General features: G+C 42.8%; 4 protein-coding genes across 4 annotated transcripts; 3 read left to right on the plus strand and 1 right to left on the minus strand.

Annotated features, from left to right (window-relative positions):
• The first annotated feature begins 1,559 nt into the window (after window positions 1-1,559).
• On the plus strand, window positions 1,560-7,270 carry EAE98_008080 (uncharacterized protein). Its single transcript, XM_038955703.1, has 4 exons — window positions 1,560-2,757; window positions 2,805-3,637; window positions 3,860-5,946; window positions 6,001-7,270. Exons 1-4 carry the CDS (start codon window positions 2,358-2,360, stop codon window positions 6,233-6,235), a joined length of 3,555 nt encoding a protein of 1,184 aa, XP_038807997.1. The 5' UTR covers window positions 1,560-2,357; the 3' UTR covers window positions 6,236-7,270.
• Window positions 7,271-9,196: 1,926 nt separating this feature from the next.
• Window positions 9,197-10,984, plus strand: EAE98_008081 (uncharacterized protein; the record flags this gene model as incomplete). Its single annotated transcript, XM_038955704.1, has 1 exon — window positions 9,197-10,984. One exon carries the CDS (start codon window positions 9,197-9,199, stop codon window positions 10,982-10,984), a length of 1,788 nt encoding a protein of 595 aa, XP_038807998.1.
• A 124-nt stretch (window positions 10,985-11,108) lies between these two features.
• On the minus strand, window positions 11,109-12,335 carry EAE98_008082 (uncharacterized protein; the record flags this gene model as incomplete). The annotated part of the gene is made up of 1 exon (XM_038955705.1): window positions 11,109-12,335. The coding sequence occupies one exon, from the start codon at window positions 12,333-12,335 to the stop codon at window positions 11,109-11,111; it is 1,227 nt and encodes a 408-aa protein (XP_038807999.1).
• Window positions 12,336-13,023: 688 nt separating this feature from the next.
• On the plus strand, window positions 13,024-16,013 carry EAE98_008083 (uncharacterized protein; the record flags this gene model as incomplete). The annotated part of the gene is made up of 3 exons (XM_038955706.1): window positions 13,024-13,222; window positions 13,272-15,063; window positions 15,113-16,013. The coding sequence occupies 3 exons, from the start codon at window positions 13,024-13,026 to the stop codon at window positions 16,011-16,013; spliced, it is 2,892 nt and encodes a 963-aa protein (XP_038808000.1).
• Between the last annotated feature and the right edge of the window lie 278 nt (window positions 16,014-16,291).

A 16,291-nucleotide genomic window follows, 5' to 3' on the forward strand; every position in this document is an offset into this window, starting at 1 on the left:
TACGAATACTTTTTATAGTTTATAGTTTATAGTTTATATTTTATATTTTATATTTTAGACATCTAATCTGAGATCCGAGAATTATTATCCTCGGGTCCTGGAAATTACCTAGGTATGGGCGCACTGCACTCACTCTACCTATTCATGTAAGGTTAGGGACCCTACCCCATGATTCGCAAACGAAAAGGAAAGTATCTTTTCGGTCCGTTCACTCGAGATGATCTCGGTCTCGGGATCTTGTTATTTTTGAGATTTGACATCACATGATTGGGGATCACCATGTGAAACTGGATTTTTGATGCAGTAGATACATAACTATCTTTGACTACCTAGGTAGATACCTATTTCCATCGCACCTAAAAGTTACATACCTACCTACCTAACCTTAGTTGTACAAGATACGATACGAAAAACATAAAAACATTACACATGTACCTACATCTTGTGCTTCATAAAGACCAAGGGGAAGGAGGCGAAAAAGACGAAAACCCATTCGGATTATGAGAAGTATTCTCTCCGCTCCGTAAGCAAGGAGGATGGATTGGATGTCTGGATGTTTCTTTCCATACATCAGTTGATTAGTTGATGGGGATGTTACCAGATATGGCATAGTCGCGGATGAAAGAACCGTTTTTGTCTTTGATTGAGATGGTTTTCATCATGGGACCAATGAGGAGGGTTCTGGAGGCTCCGGTACAACTTACCACGCTGGTGTTGGACTGGGAGCGCGGGTTTTTTTCCTTTTGCTTGGAGGGTGTGGCTGATGGTGTGGTGGTGGTGGGGTGTTGTCTCTCTCTCTGTGTGTGTACAGTGCTTGTACTCGGTATTGATAGGAGATTGTTGGTGCGATGTGTTGTCGAAAGAGTGATATGTACTGGTGGTACGATGTAGTAGATACCAGGGAGGTAGCTTCAAGATAGGTCGTTGGCTACGATTCGTAATACTGTGGAATTTGATGAATGTTTTTGTCTTGATAGATAATTAGGTTTCTGGGGAGCGATTCCGATCGAAGAAGTGTGTCTATCCATGAATGTCTATGCCAACCTTGGAATGGCTAATGCCCCTTGTCATGGTAATTTCTACAATGTCTTAACGGCGGTGATGATTGATACATACCTTGGATAATATACCAAGTGACTAAGTATTAGATACCTGTCTCGCCTGTCTACTACTGCATACCTACCTACCTATCAAGACGAAAGACGGACGGACAGTGCCACAATGAACCGTTTATACTTGTCAATTCGATCCTCCCGTGCCTCCCTAGTATGGATATATTAGATTGAAATATTGATACCTAGTAGGTCTAGACTCATAATTATGAATTTTAGCCGTGGGTGTGTGATAATGTATGTTTATGTTTACGTATATAAATAATGTATGTAATATGTAATCTGTAATCTGTACGTGTATTTACATTCATTTATTCTATAGTCTAAACAATCTAGAGTCTGATTGCTTATCCGTAAAAGTATCTGCGAAGAACTCTTCTATAACGTTTTTATATTTAGATTTATATCCATCTTCATATTTATATCTATCTGTTCATATCTATTTCCATAATAAATCCTTAGTAATCATAATCCCTTCCATCTCGATCACCAGCATCTCAATCGTTTATTTAACTTTCGTCTTTCTATTTGTGGGGTTCGGGGAGTACCAAATCATAAATAATCCTGGTCGAAAGTTGTTCACTTGCAAACTCTAGAAGCAATTCTCTTTCTTTAATCCTCCAATCTTTAATCTCCAATCCACACTGGGCACTTCTCACTTTGGACTTTGGACTTCTGACTTCTGACTTCGAACTTCTGACTTTCGACTTCTCACCTCTCATCACATCACATCTTTTCTTTCGTGATAGCTTTTTGGTAATCGCTCACCACTACCACCACCACCACCACTACCACTACCACCACCATCTTTTGTAAATCTGACCATCAATCGACCACCACCTTTCCTTCTCGAACTCTCTTCAAAACCGATCCTTGACATAATGATGCATATGTTTTGAATATGCGACGCATACATTGACCCAACAATCAACAACTTGAGCACCAACGCGGGGTGGACCAGTTCTTGGAGTTCTTGAAGGAAGAGCTCAAGCTACTAGGCTTGCGCGGCAACCTTCGGAAAATAATTCGACGACTTCCTTGGATAATACAATACTCCTGATGAATTCGAAACGTCGCAAAGAAACCAAATTGAAATTGTACAAGTCGAAATCTACACTATCGAGGGAATTGTTTGCGAGTGCCCAGGTGTAGCGAATCGTTCGATTGCGAGGCCGGATTTGGCTTGAATCAACAAGGCTGTTTCCCAGACCCATCGTCGACGACCAAACATATAACGGTCTGGAGATGAGGATTGGTATCAGGCTACAACTTGGCCTGGTTGTCCTGGTGGCTGCTCTTGTTCCATTGATTGTGCTGGCTCTCGCGACTTGGTTCAACAATTATAGTTTTACAGTCGACGTTAAAGAAAATGCCCTTAGTCTTACTGCATCACTCAAAGCCGCTTCAGTGGCTTCCGATTTACTCCTAATTCAGGCCACATGTTCGACCATCGTCACTAGGATCCTTATCCAGGAGGCCATTCGCGACTTTTATAGTGGAGTTCCCGAGTGGAATGAAGCAAGAGAAGATGTACAAAGCGCTTTGGCTTCTGGTGGTCTATCTGCACTGCTTCAAGTAATCATATTTTCGCGGAATCAGACAGGTTCGGTCAGTGGGATATTGAATGTCACAGCCAATGCATCCGGTAGGTCATCTTCTCTCACAGATATAATTCATACTAATCGCTTGGAGGTGTTGCAGATATACAACTTCCCTATAATAACTCATTAAATCAGCCTGCCTTTCTAGGCGATGCTGATCAGGGATATCCAGCGGCTTTGTATCCCAATATCTCTTATATCCCAACCACAGATCCCGACCCAAATGCTCCAGGAACGAATTTTACACAGGTATATGCATTTGCCGATTACCCACTGAATAAAAGTGCTGCTCTTCTACTCGGGCCTTTACAGATTAATAGCACCTATGCTTTAGTGTCACTGACCTTGCCGATTGTCGAGAATTCAAATCCCGATTACGTTCTAGGTTATATGACCGTGGTAGCAGCTGCAACTTCGCTAATCGACGTTATTTATTCTCGGGAGGGCTTGGATAATACAGGAATAGTGTTGGTCGTGGGAACCAATCGACGAGAGAACCAGTTCTCGTACATGTCGAGACCGGCTACAGCAACTTATGAACCCGACCTCCATAATTTGACAAAAGCAAGTGTCAAATACGTTTTCCCTCCATATCCTCTTGACGGACAAACTGATAGGCATTCCGACTACAATGCAAATTTAACTCAATATGGAAGCTCGAATTTTAGCGAAGGCCAATATCCGGCTATTCTAGATGGGTTTGGACGACAGAATCCGAAAGTCAATAATGCCAGTAGTTATATCACAACCACAAACGAGCAAGGAGTAAAGGTGTCGGTAGGGTGGGCAAGACCACAAAGTGCACTGGTTGATTGGCTTTTGATAGTCGAACAAGCTCATTCTGAAGCTTGGGAACCCATTATCAAGCTTAGGAATATCTTACTTGCATGTGTTTTTGGTACATTTGGATTGATCCTTATTGTGGTAAGTTTTTTATAATGTTTCTTCTCTCGCTGTGGTTTCCAAAAGACAGTCCGGGCTTCAATCCGGTATTGAAAGGCTGTTCAATTTTGGATTCAATTGGAACTGTAAACCTTGCATCTAGTCTGCTAGTTCGGACCATTGAGCACATATTCAATGCCTCTTTATTTTTGTCTCGGCGAATTGAATGTACTTTGTCCATTCAAAATTGCTAACAACGACAAGGTTATACCGATGGCTCATTTCAGTGTTCGACCAATCAGAAGACTAAGAGATGCCACAAAACAATCCGTTCAGCCACCGGGTTACACTCCGCGTCAAAGTATAGACGACGACTTATATGGCGATGAAGAAGTCGGCGAGGGCGATTCAAGCGGGTACAAGAAAACGGGATTTTTGGTCCGGCTGAGAAAACTGACACATTCAGGGCGTCGTGTGTCAAAAGCAGAAAAATCAGAGGCCGATAGGCGAAGAGATTTTAAAATCCCTGGAAAGGTACCTGATCGAAGACATTGGATTGAAGACGAGCTTACGGATTTAACTTCGAAATTCAATGAAATGAGCGACGAATTGCTCCTGCAATACACGAGTCTCGAATCCAAAGTTGCCGAACGTACGGAACAACTTGAGCATTCTAAAAAGGCAGCGGAGGCAGCAAATGAGAGTAAAACATTATTCATTGCAAACATATCGCATGAATTGAAAACTCCATTGAACGGGATTCTGGGAATGTGCGCCGTATGCATGGGCGAGGATGATTTGCCAAGCATCAAACGCTCATTGAAGACGGTTTACAAATCTGGTGACCTTTTGTTAAACTTATTGAATGATCTTTTGACGTTCAGCAAGAACCAAATTGGCCAGCAATTGCATCTAGAAGAGAAAGAGTTCCGACTGTCTGATGTAAAAGAGCAGATCAAGAACATATTCCGAAAGCAAGTGGATGAAGGCGGTATTACTTTTGGAGTCCACTTCTTGGGCACTGAAAGTACAGATGGAACCCAACTAGAAAAACCGACCGGAAAGCCTCTACCAGCACTAGGACCTAATGGTATCGGTAGATTGAAAGATATGTGTTTGTGGGGTGACCAACACAGAATTCTCCAAATCATTATCAATCTAGTCAGCAACAGCCTCAAATTCACACCAGCAGGAGGAAAAGTAGAAGTCAGAATTAGATGTATGGGCGAATTGGAACAACAATTTGATGGTGTCACTAGCCGAAATTCCATGGGATCGAAGCAGAGCTCCCACAGGAGAAATGTTAGAACCCGTACCGGCTCTGGATCAAATGCTTCAGGGCATACTTCAACGCATGCATCGGGTCAAATATCAAGGACAGCTTCGAATACCAAGCAAGCTGGTACTGCACTAGTAATCAACCCTATGGATCCAAGAGCTCGTGTCCAGTTAAATGAGAGATCGGCAACTCCGCCACCAAACAATGCTAGGACTTTATGGTTTTCAATAGAGGTTGAGGATACCGGACCTGGTATTCCCGAGCATCTACAGGAGCGAGTCTTCGAGCCTTTCGTACAGGCTGATCTAGGTTTAAACAAGAAATATGGAGGAACCGGGTTGGGATTAAGTATTTGCTCCCAGTTAGCAGGCCTTATGGGAGGTTCTATCTCTCTCGTTAGTACACTTGGAGAAGGTTCCACGTTCAATGTTCAGTTACCATTAAAATTTGTCAAGGAGCGAGCACCAAGCACATCTAGTTCTGATGTTATTGGTTCTCGGCCTGCAAGCATGGTTTCGCAATCAGAGCTCGAACGCCATACTCCACAGGGTTCCATTGATGCCACGGCTGCTGTAGGGTCCCCTGGAAAAGGCAATAGCGGTGCAGGCTATTCAATGGATACTCAACCTCGATTGGTGGGACTTCGACAGCCATTTTTTACATCATCCCCCACACCTCCACCTAACGAGGATAATGCAAAATCTCAACTCGCCGCGCTCGATCGCGCCGCCAAGGAGAAAGTCGGGGATAAGAAAATTCGAGTTCTGGTTGCCGAAGACAATCTTGTCAATCAAGAGGTAGTTCTTCGCATGCTTAAACTCGAAGACGTGTATGATGTAGTAGTTGCCAAGGATGGCCAGGAGGCATACGATAAGGTAAAGCAAAGCATGGAAGAGGGCACGTTCTTCAACTTGATCTTTATGGATATTCAAATGCCAAATCTGGATGGACTGCAAAGCACGAGATTAATCAGAGAAATGGGTTATTCTGCGCCCATTGTAGCACTAACCGCTTTTGCTGAAGAGAGTAATGTCAAAGAATGCTATGAGTCCGGAATGGATCATTTCCTAAGGTTTGTTCTCCGCCCACTTACTTTCATTACAACCGGAAGACTAATCTTTCATAGTAAACCTATTCGACGACCAGCTCTCAAGCAAGTTCTCAAGAAATTCGCCACTATCCCAGAAGAGATAGAAGACTCCTCCGTAACTCGAAAAAGCACACCAGAAAAGGGGCAAACGTCGAAAAAACAACACAAAAATACATCCACTTCAACATCCAGTCCAGCATCAAATTCTGAAGCTGACCTCATTAAAACGAACGGGACTCCTTCACCTCCCTCACCTTTGACTTCTACATGACCACGTTACAACACAACAGATAGAGCGCGTTTAATTTCCGCATTTTACTTTTTTTCCTTTTTTTTTTCGCTTCATCAGGATACCCAGCTTATTATACACGAAAAAAGCATTTTAATATTTAATGCGCGATTGGAATGACACGAGTTTTCTTTATTCACCCAAGTCCTTCAGAATTGTATTTTCAAGGGGAAATTATTGGCTGCAGGTACAAAAAGTACTGATTAAAAGATATTGCATAATGGCGTTTGGGCGAACTGAAAGACCAGGAAACGAGACGATATAATAAAAGTTCACTGGCGGGGTTCTTTTATTGGGTTTACTTTTCCTTATCTGAAACTTTGTATTTTCGAAACGGTCGAAGACTTTTCAAGTCCGATGGATGGAAGAGTGGATGGACGAGTGAATGGATGGGGAAAATGATTGAACATCTGGAGTTGGCAAGTTCGAATAGTGGCATGCATGGCAGAATAATGAAAGATGATAAGATGTGAAGGATCGGCATAGTGGTTCAAGGGGTTCATGAATGCGTGGGGGACAGAAGGAGTTGGATATTTTGATCTGAATGGGATTTCAGAAATGATAGGAGGGAGATTGATTGTGGTGGAATGGTTGAAAAGTGGATGAGTGGAATAGTAGGAGGCAGGCGATCACATTGACACGTTAGTAAGACGCGAAGAGAAATGAACGTAGATGCAAATAATCGCATGTCATCTCTCGTATTTTTTGCCTCGCGAATTTTTGAATGGATGAGTGAATGCGTGAATGCGTGATGGATATGTATGTGATAAGCGAGTTAAAGAAGTGTCGCAAAGAAAACATGAGTGAAAATCAAACGCGAGTAGTTTTGCGCATATAATAGGTATCTACTCTTGTGTATATATCAATCCCTTGAAGTCGAATCGATAAATCGCAAAATGGAATTCAAAGCTATTCTATTAGGTCGTGATACTTACTGCCTGTCAACTAGGTACTTATTATTGGTATGAACTCTGGGAGAATGTACTAGTAGATTTGGAGGATAGGAAACGGATTGTGAGCATCTGGCTATATTGTACGAATGGGTGAATTGAATTGAGAGTTGGTATAGAATTGGAATGGAATGGAATGGAATGGAATAGAATCGGAATAGAATGGAATATGATATCAAGGCATAATATATATGACAGCCAATTATTTCCAAACAAGCGCGTTGCTTTCGCGTTTATGTTAAGGTTATTGCACGCGTTTCCTTTTTTTTTTTTTGAGGGGGGTGGTTGCTTGTTTGTATGTTTGTTTGTTTGTTTGAGTTGTTCTGGGTTGGTCTGATCTGAGTCGGGGGAGGGTAGATACAGGGAGGGAGCTTAGAGAGAAAGATAGAGAGGGGATAAAGGTAAAGGTAAAGGTACTCTAAAGGTAAAAGAAAGGGTATAGAAGACGGGTGGGTGGGTATATTGGTATCCAATGCCTGTCCTCCCAATCCCGATGTGTACAGAGCACGGAGTACATACATAGTACACCTGGGCATACATATTCAACGCCTTTATGCTCGCAACTCGTCCACCAGGTCGGCTCGTTTAACCTTGTTGGGTTTTCGTTCGGTGAGGTCGATATAGTTATTGATATTACGTATGTAGCAAGTAACCAGTAAGTAATCAGTAATCTTACCTACCACCCATTCTGAAGTTTTGTCTCCTCATTCGTTTCTTTCGATTTTCGACTTTGAACTTTGAACGGTAGACTAGACTAACCGAATAAAAATAAGTACTGTATGAGTAACATCTACCTACCTACCAATCTATTCTCTCCACCCCCTCATACCAAATACCGCGTTTCCACTCCCTACTTTCCAATTTCCAACTTGCAAAACGGTTTCTCAAAGGTTATCTGTATCCTATTCTCTTGCTTCCAATTATCGTTCTTGAAACATACATGCATACATGCACATTGCATATAGGTTCGAATACACGAAGTACAGTATCTACATCCTTACCCCTCTTTCTTCCCCCTGCCCTACCCGAAACTTATGGTTAACAATTCTCCGCCAAGATCTGATGCTGGCGAATTGATTCCTTGTTCGGATAATCTAATCATATCAAAATCCATCCATACAAACACATAATATTCGGATACTCACCCCCTGTCTCTTATCCATCACACTACGCTCCAAACCATGCAATCCGATATATCGTACAGCTACATGAAATGATATGACATAAAACCCTAGTCTATACCAAGTCCCTCGCATAAGAAAATGCACATACCCATCCACTCAACGCGGCTATCGCGTTCTCTCCTCGTGGTTTTTCGCGAGCATTTCGCGTTTAGTGTTCTGGGATGAAGTAGAGTGGCTTTGTGGAATCCCGGGGAGAGAGGCGTTCGGTAAATCATCATGGTGCAAGAATGTGTTTACGTGCTTGCTTGTGCAGGAGACCCTGTGTGTCGGACGAGCAAGTGTGAGTCAGAGGTAGTTCGATTGAGAGACGGGATGGGGAAGAGAAGGGGAAGAGAAGATTCGATGCGAGGAATGGGTTTTTTGTGTGCGGCATTTCGAGATTTGGAGGAGGGGAAGGAAATTGTTGGAGTTTGTGGAGGATGGGGTATATGTTATAAAGAAAGGGGAGGGGACTGAGGTTGTTTTTTTGATTTTCCTTTCGTAACTTTTGTGTTTGTTTTATTTGAATTGCGATTTGAGGTTACACACTCAATCGATTGATGTTGATGAGGACGAGGGTCTTTTGTGATTGAGTGAGATTATATTGTGTCGTTGAGTTGTGAGTAGTCGATTGAGATTTGTTTATTCATTCATTTGGAATCCATATTCAGCTCACTTCGACTTCTCAATCTCAATTGGTCTTTTCAAATCTTTTACTCTTTATTTGTATCCCGCTTCAAAATTTCATCGACGATATTTATTTATCAATATCAAGCAGGACTTGACTTCATACTCCCTCCAATCCCTTTCCCAAGCGATATGCGCAAGTTATGGCCACCACCAACCCAACAATCAACCGCCTCTGGCGATCCCAAAATATCATCACCAATATTCTCACCCACTTAGATACCTCCTCCCAATGTTCCCTCCGCCTTGTATCCACTGAAATCTGCGGCCTAATAACCAGCGAGATCTTCATCCGAACCCGTATAACCTTCACTCCCACCTCACTCACTCGACCTTCCCGTCTAGAAGCTCTCTCTCGGATCGGAAAATACATTCAACACCTGATATTCTACATGCCTCACTCCAATGCTACATTTCTTCCTCCTCTCTTGAACCCTATCACTGGTCAGGAGATCAACTTTCTGTATACACCACATACCAGCATGGCCCCTCACAACGAAAGGCCTAGTAATCGACGTCCCAAGTATGGATGTCCTGAGCTAGGCGAGATATTGACTCAACAATATCCACCTCTCTTTCATGCCGCGACCAATATCCCCACATTCATTAAAGCGCTATCTTATCTACCCAACCTGCGCCATCTGACAATCTCATGTCCAGATCAAGATCCTTCGCAGAGGTATAGAAGGGATATTGTCGATTATGCACTTATAAGCCTACGCATTGCCATTGAGCGAGCGCCGGTATTGAAGTTGGAGAAACTGTCCATCCACATCCATCCATCTGGACTGCAATACCTGCGTCATATGTCTGGTTTTGGGTGTACCCCATCTGCAGGACGACGATGGAGACAAATAAGAAAGCTCAGCATCACGATGGATTCATGGGACTTCCAAAGTTTACTGCCTGGTCGCGATCATTTGAAGATTTTGGATGATTACATTCGGAACTTTGCGCCGAGTTTGGAGAAAGTGAGTTTTGGATGGCATGGAAGGAAAGGTCCTTGTCCATATTCTCTATTCAGTGATCCATTATTCGCGCCACCAAAAGAGACGATCAAGTTATTTGGAGAAGTGACATCCCCGATGTCGCCATTACCAGCTGCTCCTCCAAGACCACCAATGGTATTTCCCAAATTGCGATATATGCAAGTGAGGAATACCACGATGTCGGAGCAGCAGGTCGCAGATTTTGTTTATGAACATCGACACACGGTGAAAGAATTTGATTTTGAGAATACCACGTTGATAAATGGTGGCACTTGGGAGCGAGCATTGGCACCATTGACGTCGAGAAATTGTCGAAGCAGTGATGAATGGTTGTCTCAACCGAGCGGATCTGATGTTGATAGTTTGCAATATCAGAGTGGTAGTGGATTGTATGATATTGAAGAGGCACCGGAAGTAATTGATACTCTGTCTGGCGTAACATTGCCTGGTATGAAGGAGTCATCTATAACAGGTACAAAGCTCAAGAGAAAGAGGTCGCATCATCGCAGACGGAGACGCAAGCATAGGCAAAAGGAAAATGAGATTGAGAAGAATGATGAAGACGATTCTGGTAAAGAGGTAAAACTAAAGATTTCGGCTCCAATACCGATTGCTTCGCCTCCAGTAGAGTTATTACACCCAATGACTTTTGATCCCAATATACAAGGCGTTCAGCGTAACTTTGAAAAGGAGGATGCTCAACAGGAATTGATTGATGATCCTGATAAGAGGATAATGGCTTTGAAGAAGGCAAGAGAAGCTGTGCTAAAGCAGCTTGGCAAAGAGTTCTGCAAGACTCAAGATAAAAAAGAATGGGTATTGACAGCCTGGCCCAAGCCTTTGCAACTAGGGGCCTCATGTTCTTCGCCAAAGAAGTCCAGAGGGTTTTTTGGTCATGAGAGTAGTACCGCATTGGTACCTTTGATGTTTAGTCGGTATTAGCCAACAGGATGAGGTTGGCATATTGTGGTTACCTTGACGATTTTATGTATGGATAATGAATTATGATTATGACTTTCAGAACTCATCTTCTCAATTGTGATCGCTGCTATCGAAATCACCCTGCTTATGAACGACGGTAAAGGTGTACCTGGTATCGCATATTTTCCAAAGGAATTGGATATCGGAGAGTTTCAGGTAGTCTAAACCACTGAGAGTCCTCGGAGTGGACTTTAACCCAGTCAGGAACGCTCTCTTTTCCCCTTGACTTTTGTGTCTCAATCAAAAAATGGTCAAGTAAAAACTTCATCGGATATTTCTTCTCTTCTGTACCGACTGTGGTTTCTGAATATGACCCTGGACTATCCACAACTAGAAGTAGGGACCCTTTTGGAAGAACCGACGTTATGTTGAGTAAGAAAGCAGTCGTTTTGCTAATTGATGCCGTGTATAACTCATTTAGGGTAAAGAATAAGGTAACAAGAACGGGCTTTTTGCCAGACAGATTACCAAGCTCAGCTTGACTCATTGCTAATACATCATGTTCCAGAAACTTTGTAGTGAAATCTTCAGGCTTAACAAGAGCCGAATTTGCTGCTTTAGCAGATGCGCTTGCATATTTGGATATTGGTGGCGGAGTTGTGATACCGGTGTGAAGTTTTTTGACAACATTTGCCCAGGATGCTGTATCGACAAGTAGTAATTCGATGCTATCGTTTGCATCAGATAAAGTAAGGGAAGCCATTGCATCATCCGCGGTTGGTGAAGTCGTTCCCGTGTCTGATTTTTCAAATCCATGCTTTAAGAAGCCTCCGAATGCAACAACTTCGGCTGCGCCCCCGCCGATGGATATAACTCGTGCTGTTGACTTAGAAGGAGCTGTGGATGGAGCAGCGTCGGTCGTGGCCTCAGAGTCAACTTTCATTTGAGCGCTCTTATCACGTGGCAGTATTTCTCCAAAATGTTCTTGAAGGTCCAAAAGAATTGAAGCATAACATAATGACCTGCTGGGTGACCATCTTGCAGAATAAACATCGAGATATTCGTCGTTTCCGAATGCACGACTGAAATCTCTATCATATAAAGCTCCTTTGACGTCCTGCAAAAGCTGTTGAAAATTATCAGAATCGATAACACCTGAGTATGCGTCTCTGAAAACATTCAACAAGAGCTGTTGCAACTTCACAGGAAGAAGAGATTCTTTAGGTAGATCTTTCTCCTCTTCTTGGTTTGCCTTTCTTGGTTTTGGTTCGGCTTTTTTGGTGAATCCTGGACCTTTCCATCCGGGTCGTCCAGGAAGGTCTTTACCAACCACTTTTCCATAGTCTTTGCCGAATTTTCCGTTTTTACCCATGATGAGAGATGATGTTCAAAGTTATTTTTCTTTTGCGTAATACGAAGTTTTATATGTTATCGATCAGTTTGCTGGGCAGTTGAGAAGAAATCTTCTGCGGTGCGAGATTCTCTTCGCTTGAGAAATTTCAGACTAGCGCCATATATGCATTACCCCAGAATTTATTTGCGATTCAAAAGTGACTGATTGTATTCGAAAAGACATTCACTACCACTAGATAAGGATCCCATTGACATTGATAAACAAATAGTTCTTGGGCTTGGCGGAGATTGAAAAAATGATTCTTTTGGCTAATCAATTTTCCGTGTCGACTCTTCGTCGTTAGGAAACCATAAGAATTGTCCCCGGTGAGCCGTTTACCTTCGTAACCCCAATAACCATCTTTCAAAGTTTTGATTCAGGGTCGACAATGAAATAGCCACCAGGACTATTTAATAAGTACAGATTTATTGTTATTCTGTTAACCTTTTCAAAAATTCAAGGTTGAAGTGATGAATGATTACCTAGGTAACAATCAAGTACTTAACATGGTAAATTGAGATATCCCTAATCCGGTAGTGTTGATCCTGAGAGCTAAAACTACGTACCAATTGATCCTTCATTCTCCAAACTTTAATTCCACTCTCTAAAGATCCACCCACATCCTTCCTCATATGACCTCGATGATAATTATATAGACACTGCCAGTATGCCTGGCCTCGCTCGTAAACTTCTTATCTTTGCCGCCATCGATGGGTTGATTTTGCAACCAACAGCGCCAAAAGGCCAACGCCCCGCCCCCTCAACGAAGATCACATACAAAGATAAGCATATCGGGCAAGTATCGAGTGATTCACGGGATGTGGAGGGGTCGCCTGCTAAAAGCTTCGAGGCATTTGGTATTGTCGGTATGTGTTCGCGATATTGAGCGCGGTGTATATGTCTAATCATCTCTAGGTCTCTTGACGGTTTCCAAAACCTCCTTCCTGATATCAATTACGAAAAGAGAGCAAGTGGCACAAATACAAGGGAAACCTATATATGTTATTACTGAAGTGGCTTTAACCCCATTAAGTTCCAAGAACGAGGCAGAGATCTCGATTGATAGTACGAAAGCGGGGCTATTGAAGAGTACTACTGAGGGGCAGCATGGCTTGGACGAGAGTGATAGCGAGGATGATGTCGTTAGTGATGAAGTGGAGGACGATACAGCAGTAGAAGCACACAAAAGAACGAGCAGCGTGGCTGAGGATGTGATCTCGAAGAAGGGGGGATATGGAAGATTTGCACAAAAATGGTTCTCGAAGAAAGGATGGGCCGTGGACCAGAAGAAGAACCTGGGAATGAGCGCTGAGCCGTATTCTACAGTAGAGCAAGATGCCAAGGCCACAGGTGTATCAGCTACAATTTCGGAAGCCGCTGAAGGGAAAACTGATATCTCAATTCCCGATAAGGGCAAGGACACTGAGGTGGTTGAAACTCCTGAAAATATTAGCGACATCGCGGAGAGCATGCTGCCAAAATTACTACGAACATCACAGATATTGTTTGGGGCCTCTAGGAGTTACTATTTCTCTTACGACCATGATATCACAAGAAGTTTGGCAAATAAGAGGAATACAAACTCTGAATTACCATTGCATAAGGAAGTTGATCCACTCTTCTTCTGGAATCGACATCTTGTGTTACCATTTATTGATGCTGGCCAGTCTTCTTTTGCCTTGCCTCTCATGCAGGGCTTTGTAGGACAGCGTGCATTTTCGATGGATAGCAATCCACCAAACCCTGTTGTAGGTTCAGACACTGGGAAGACTTCCATGGAGATGAATGATATTACAACAAGTAGTTCAGATGAACAAATTTTCACAGCACGTGCTGGTACAGAAAAGTCATATCTATTGACATTAATATCTAGAAGGTCAGTCAAACGTGCCGGGCTTAGATATTTACGTCGAGGTGTGGATGAGGACGGCAATACCGCCAATGGTGTGGAAACAGAGCAAATCTTATCGGATTCTGTTTGGGGTTCTTCGAGTAAGATATATTCGTTCGTCCAGATACGTGGCAGTATTCCCATCTTCTTCTCCCAGTCACCTTACTCTTTTAAGCCTGTGCCTCAAGTTCACCACTCTACCGAAACAAATTATGATGCTTTCAAGAAGCATTTTGATAATCTAAGTGATCGCTACGGGGCCATTCAAGTGGCTTCTTTGGTAGAGAAACATGGAAACGAGGCAATAGTTGGCGGAGAGTACGAGAAATTGATGACTCTTCTTAACGTTTCCCGAGCTAGCGAGCTTAAAAAATCCATTGGATTTGAATGGTTTGATTTCCATGCTATTTGCAAAGGCATGAAGTTTGAGAATGTTAGCCTGCTCATGGAAATACTGGGCAAGAAGCTTGACTCGTTCTCGAACACTGTAGAAGTCGATGGGAAACTTGTATCGAAACAGAATGGCGTTTTAAGGACGAACTGTATGGATTGTCTGGATCGAACAAATGTTGTTCAAAGTGCAGTAGCAAAGCGAGCCCTTGAAATACAGTTAAAGAATGAGGGGCTAGATATCACTCTACAAGTCGATCAAACCCAGCAATGGTTTAACACTTTGTGGGCCGACAATGGTGACGCCATTTCTAAGCAATATGCCTCTACTGCAGCATTGAAGGGAGACTTCACTCGTACCAGAAAGCGGGATTACAAGGGAGCTATCACAGATATGGGGCTTTCTATCTCCAGATTTTACAGCGGGTACGTCAAACTTTTGAATTAAAAACTTAAGATGCTAATTGATTTTTAGTATTGTGAATGACTACTTCAGTCAAGCCGCCATTGATTTCTTGCTAGGAAACGTGAGCTATCTTGTGTTCGAAGATTTCGAGGCGAATATGATGAGTGGTGATCCTGGCGTTTCGATGCAAAAAATGAGGCAACAAGCTATCGACGTTTCCCAGAAACTCGTCGTTGCTGACGATCGTGAAGAATTTATTGGAGGATGGACATTTCTCACTCCGCAAGTACCAAATACGATCAAATCTAGTCCTTTTGAGGAATCTGTCCTCCTATTGACAGATGCGGCATTGTATATGTGCCACTTTGATTGGAATATCGAGAAAGTATCATCTTTCGTGAGAGTGGACTTAAACCAGGTGACCGGTATCAAGTTTGGAACATACATCACGAGTACTTTGTCACAAGCTCAGGCTGATGAGAAGAGGAATGTGGGTTTTGTAATCACTTATAAAGCTGGTTCAAACGATATTATTCGTGTGAATACGAGATCTATGGCTACGGAATTTCCTTCTTCGAAACTGTCCCTTGAAGAGAAAACATCCACGCCCACATCCACATCTACTACCAACTCTGTCGTTGCCCCAATTGCCGCCGGGTTTGCAAACCTAATCTCAGGTCTACAAAATCAAAGTATAGCGGAACCTAAAGATGTTGTGAAGGTTCTCGCATTCAAGGCTCTGCCCTCCAGATCTGCGGTATCAGACGAGGGAGTTAGTGAGGCCGAGCAAGTGAAGAGTGTCTGTGGAGAGATTAGAAGAATGGTTGAGATTGGAAGTATAAGAGAGACTGGAGAGGAGAGAAGGGACATTGTAGAGGAGGGTAATATCATTAGTTTGGCCGAGGCCAAGAAAAGCACGGGACTATTCGACGTGTTGGGACATCAGGTGAAGAAACTGGTTTGGGCTTAATGAAAGTGTATCGATACTCATGTTAGTAATGTTGAGAGCAACGGAGACATATTTTTTTAAGGATTTACAGATGGAATTTTTGGGAATTGGCAGGGAGGTTAGCGATTGACCAGAATGGGGCTGTGGAATAAAATTCCACATTGAAGCTTCAAACCCATTAACTTCAATAGAAGCGGATGTGTAGGTAGACCCGAGTATGTGGTATTGGCCAGATAAGTAATTTTAATGGGGACTCTGTACATGATGCAAACGAAAATACTAGATATCCATGAGTTGAA

Source organism: Botrytis deweyae (assembly GCF_014898535.1).
Source record: "Botrytis deweyae strain B1 chromosome Unknown BDEW_020, whole genome shotgun sequence".
NCBI classification, from domain to species: domain Eukaryota; kingdom Fungi; phylum Ascomycota; class Leotiomycetes; order Helotiales; family Sclerotiniaceae; genus Botrytis; species Botrytis deweyae.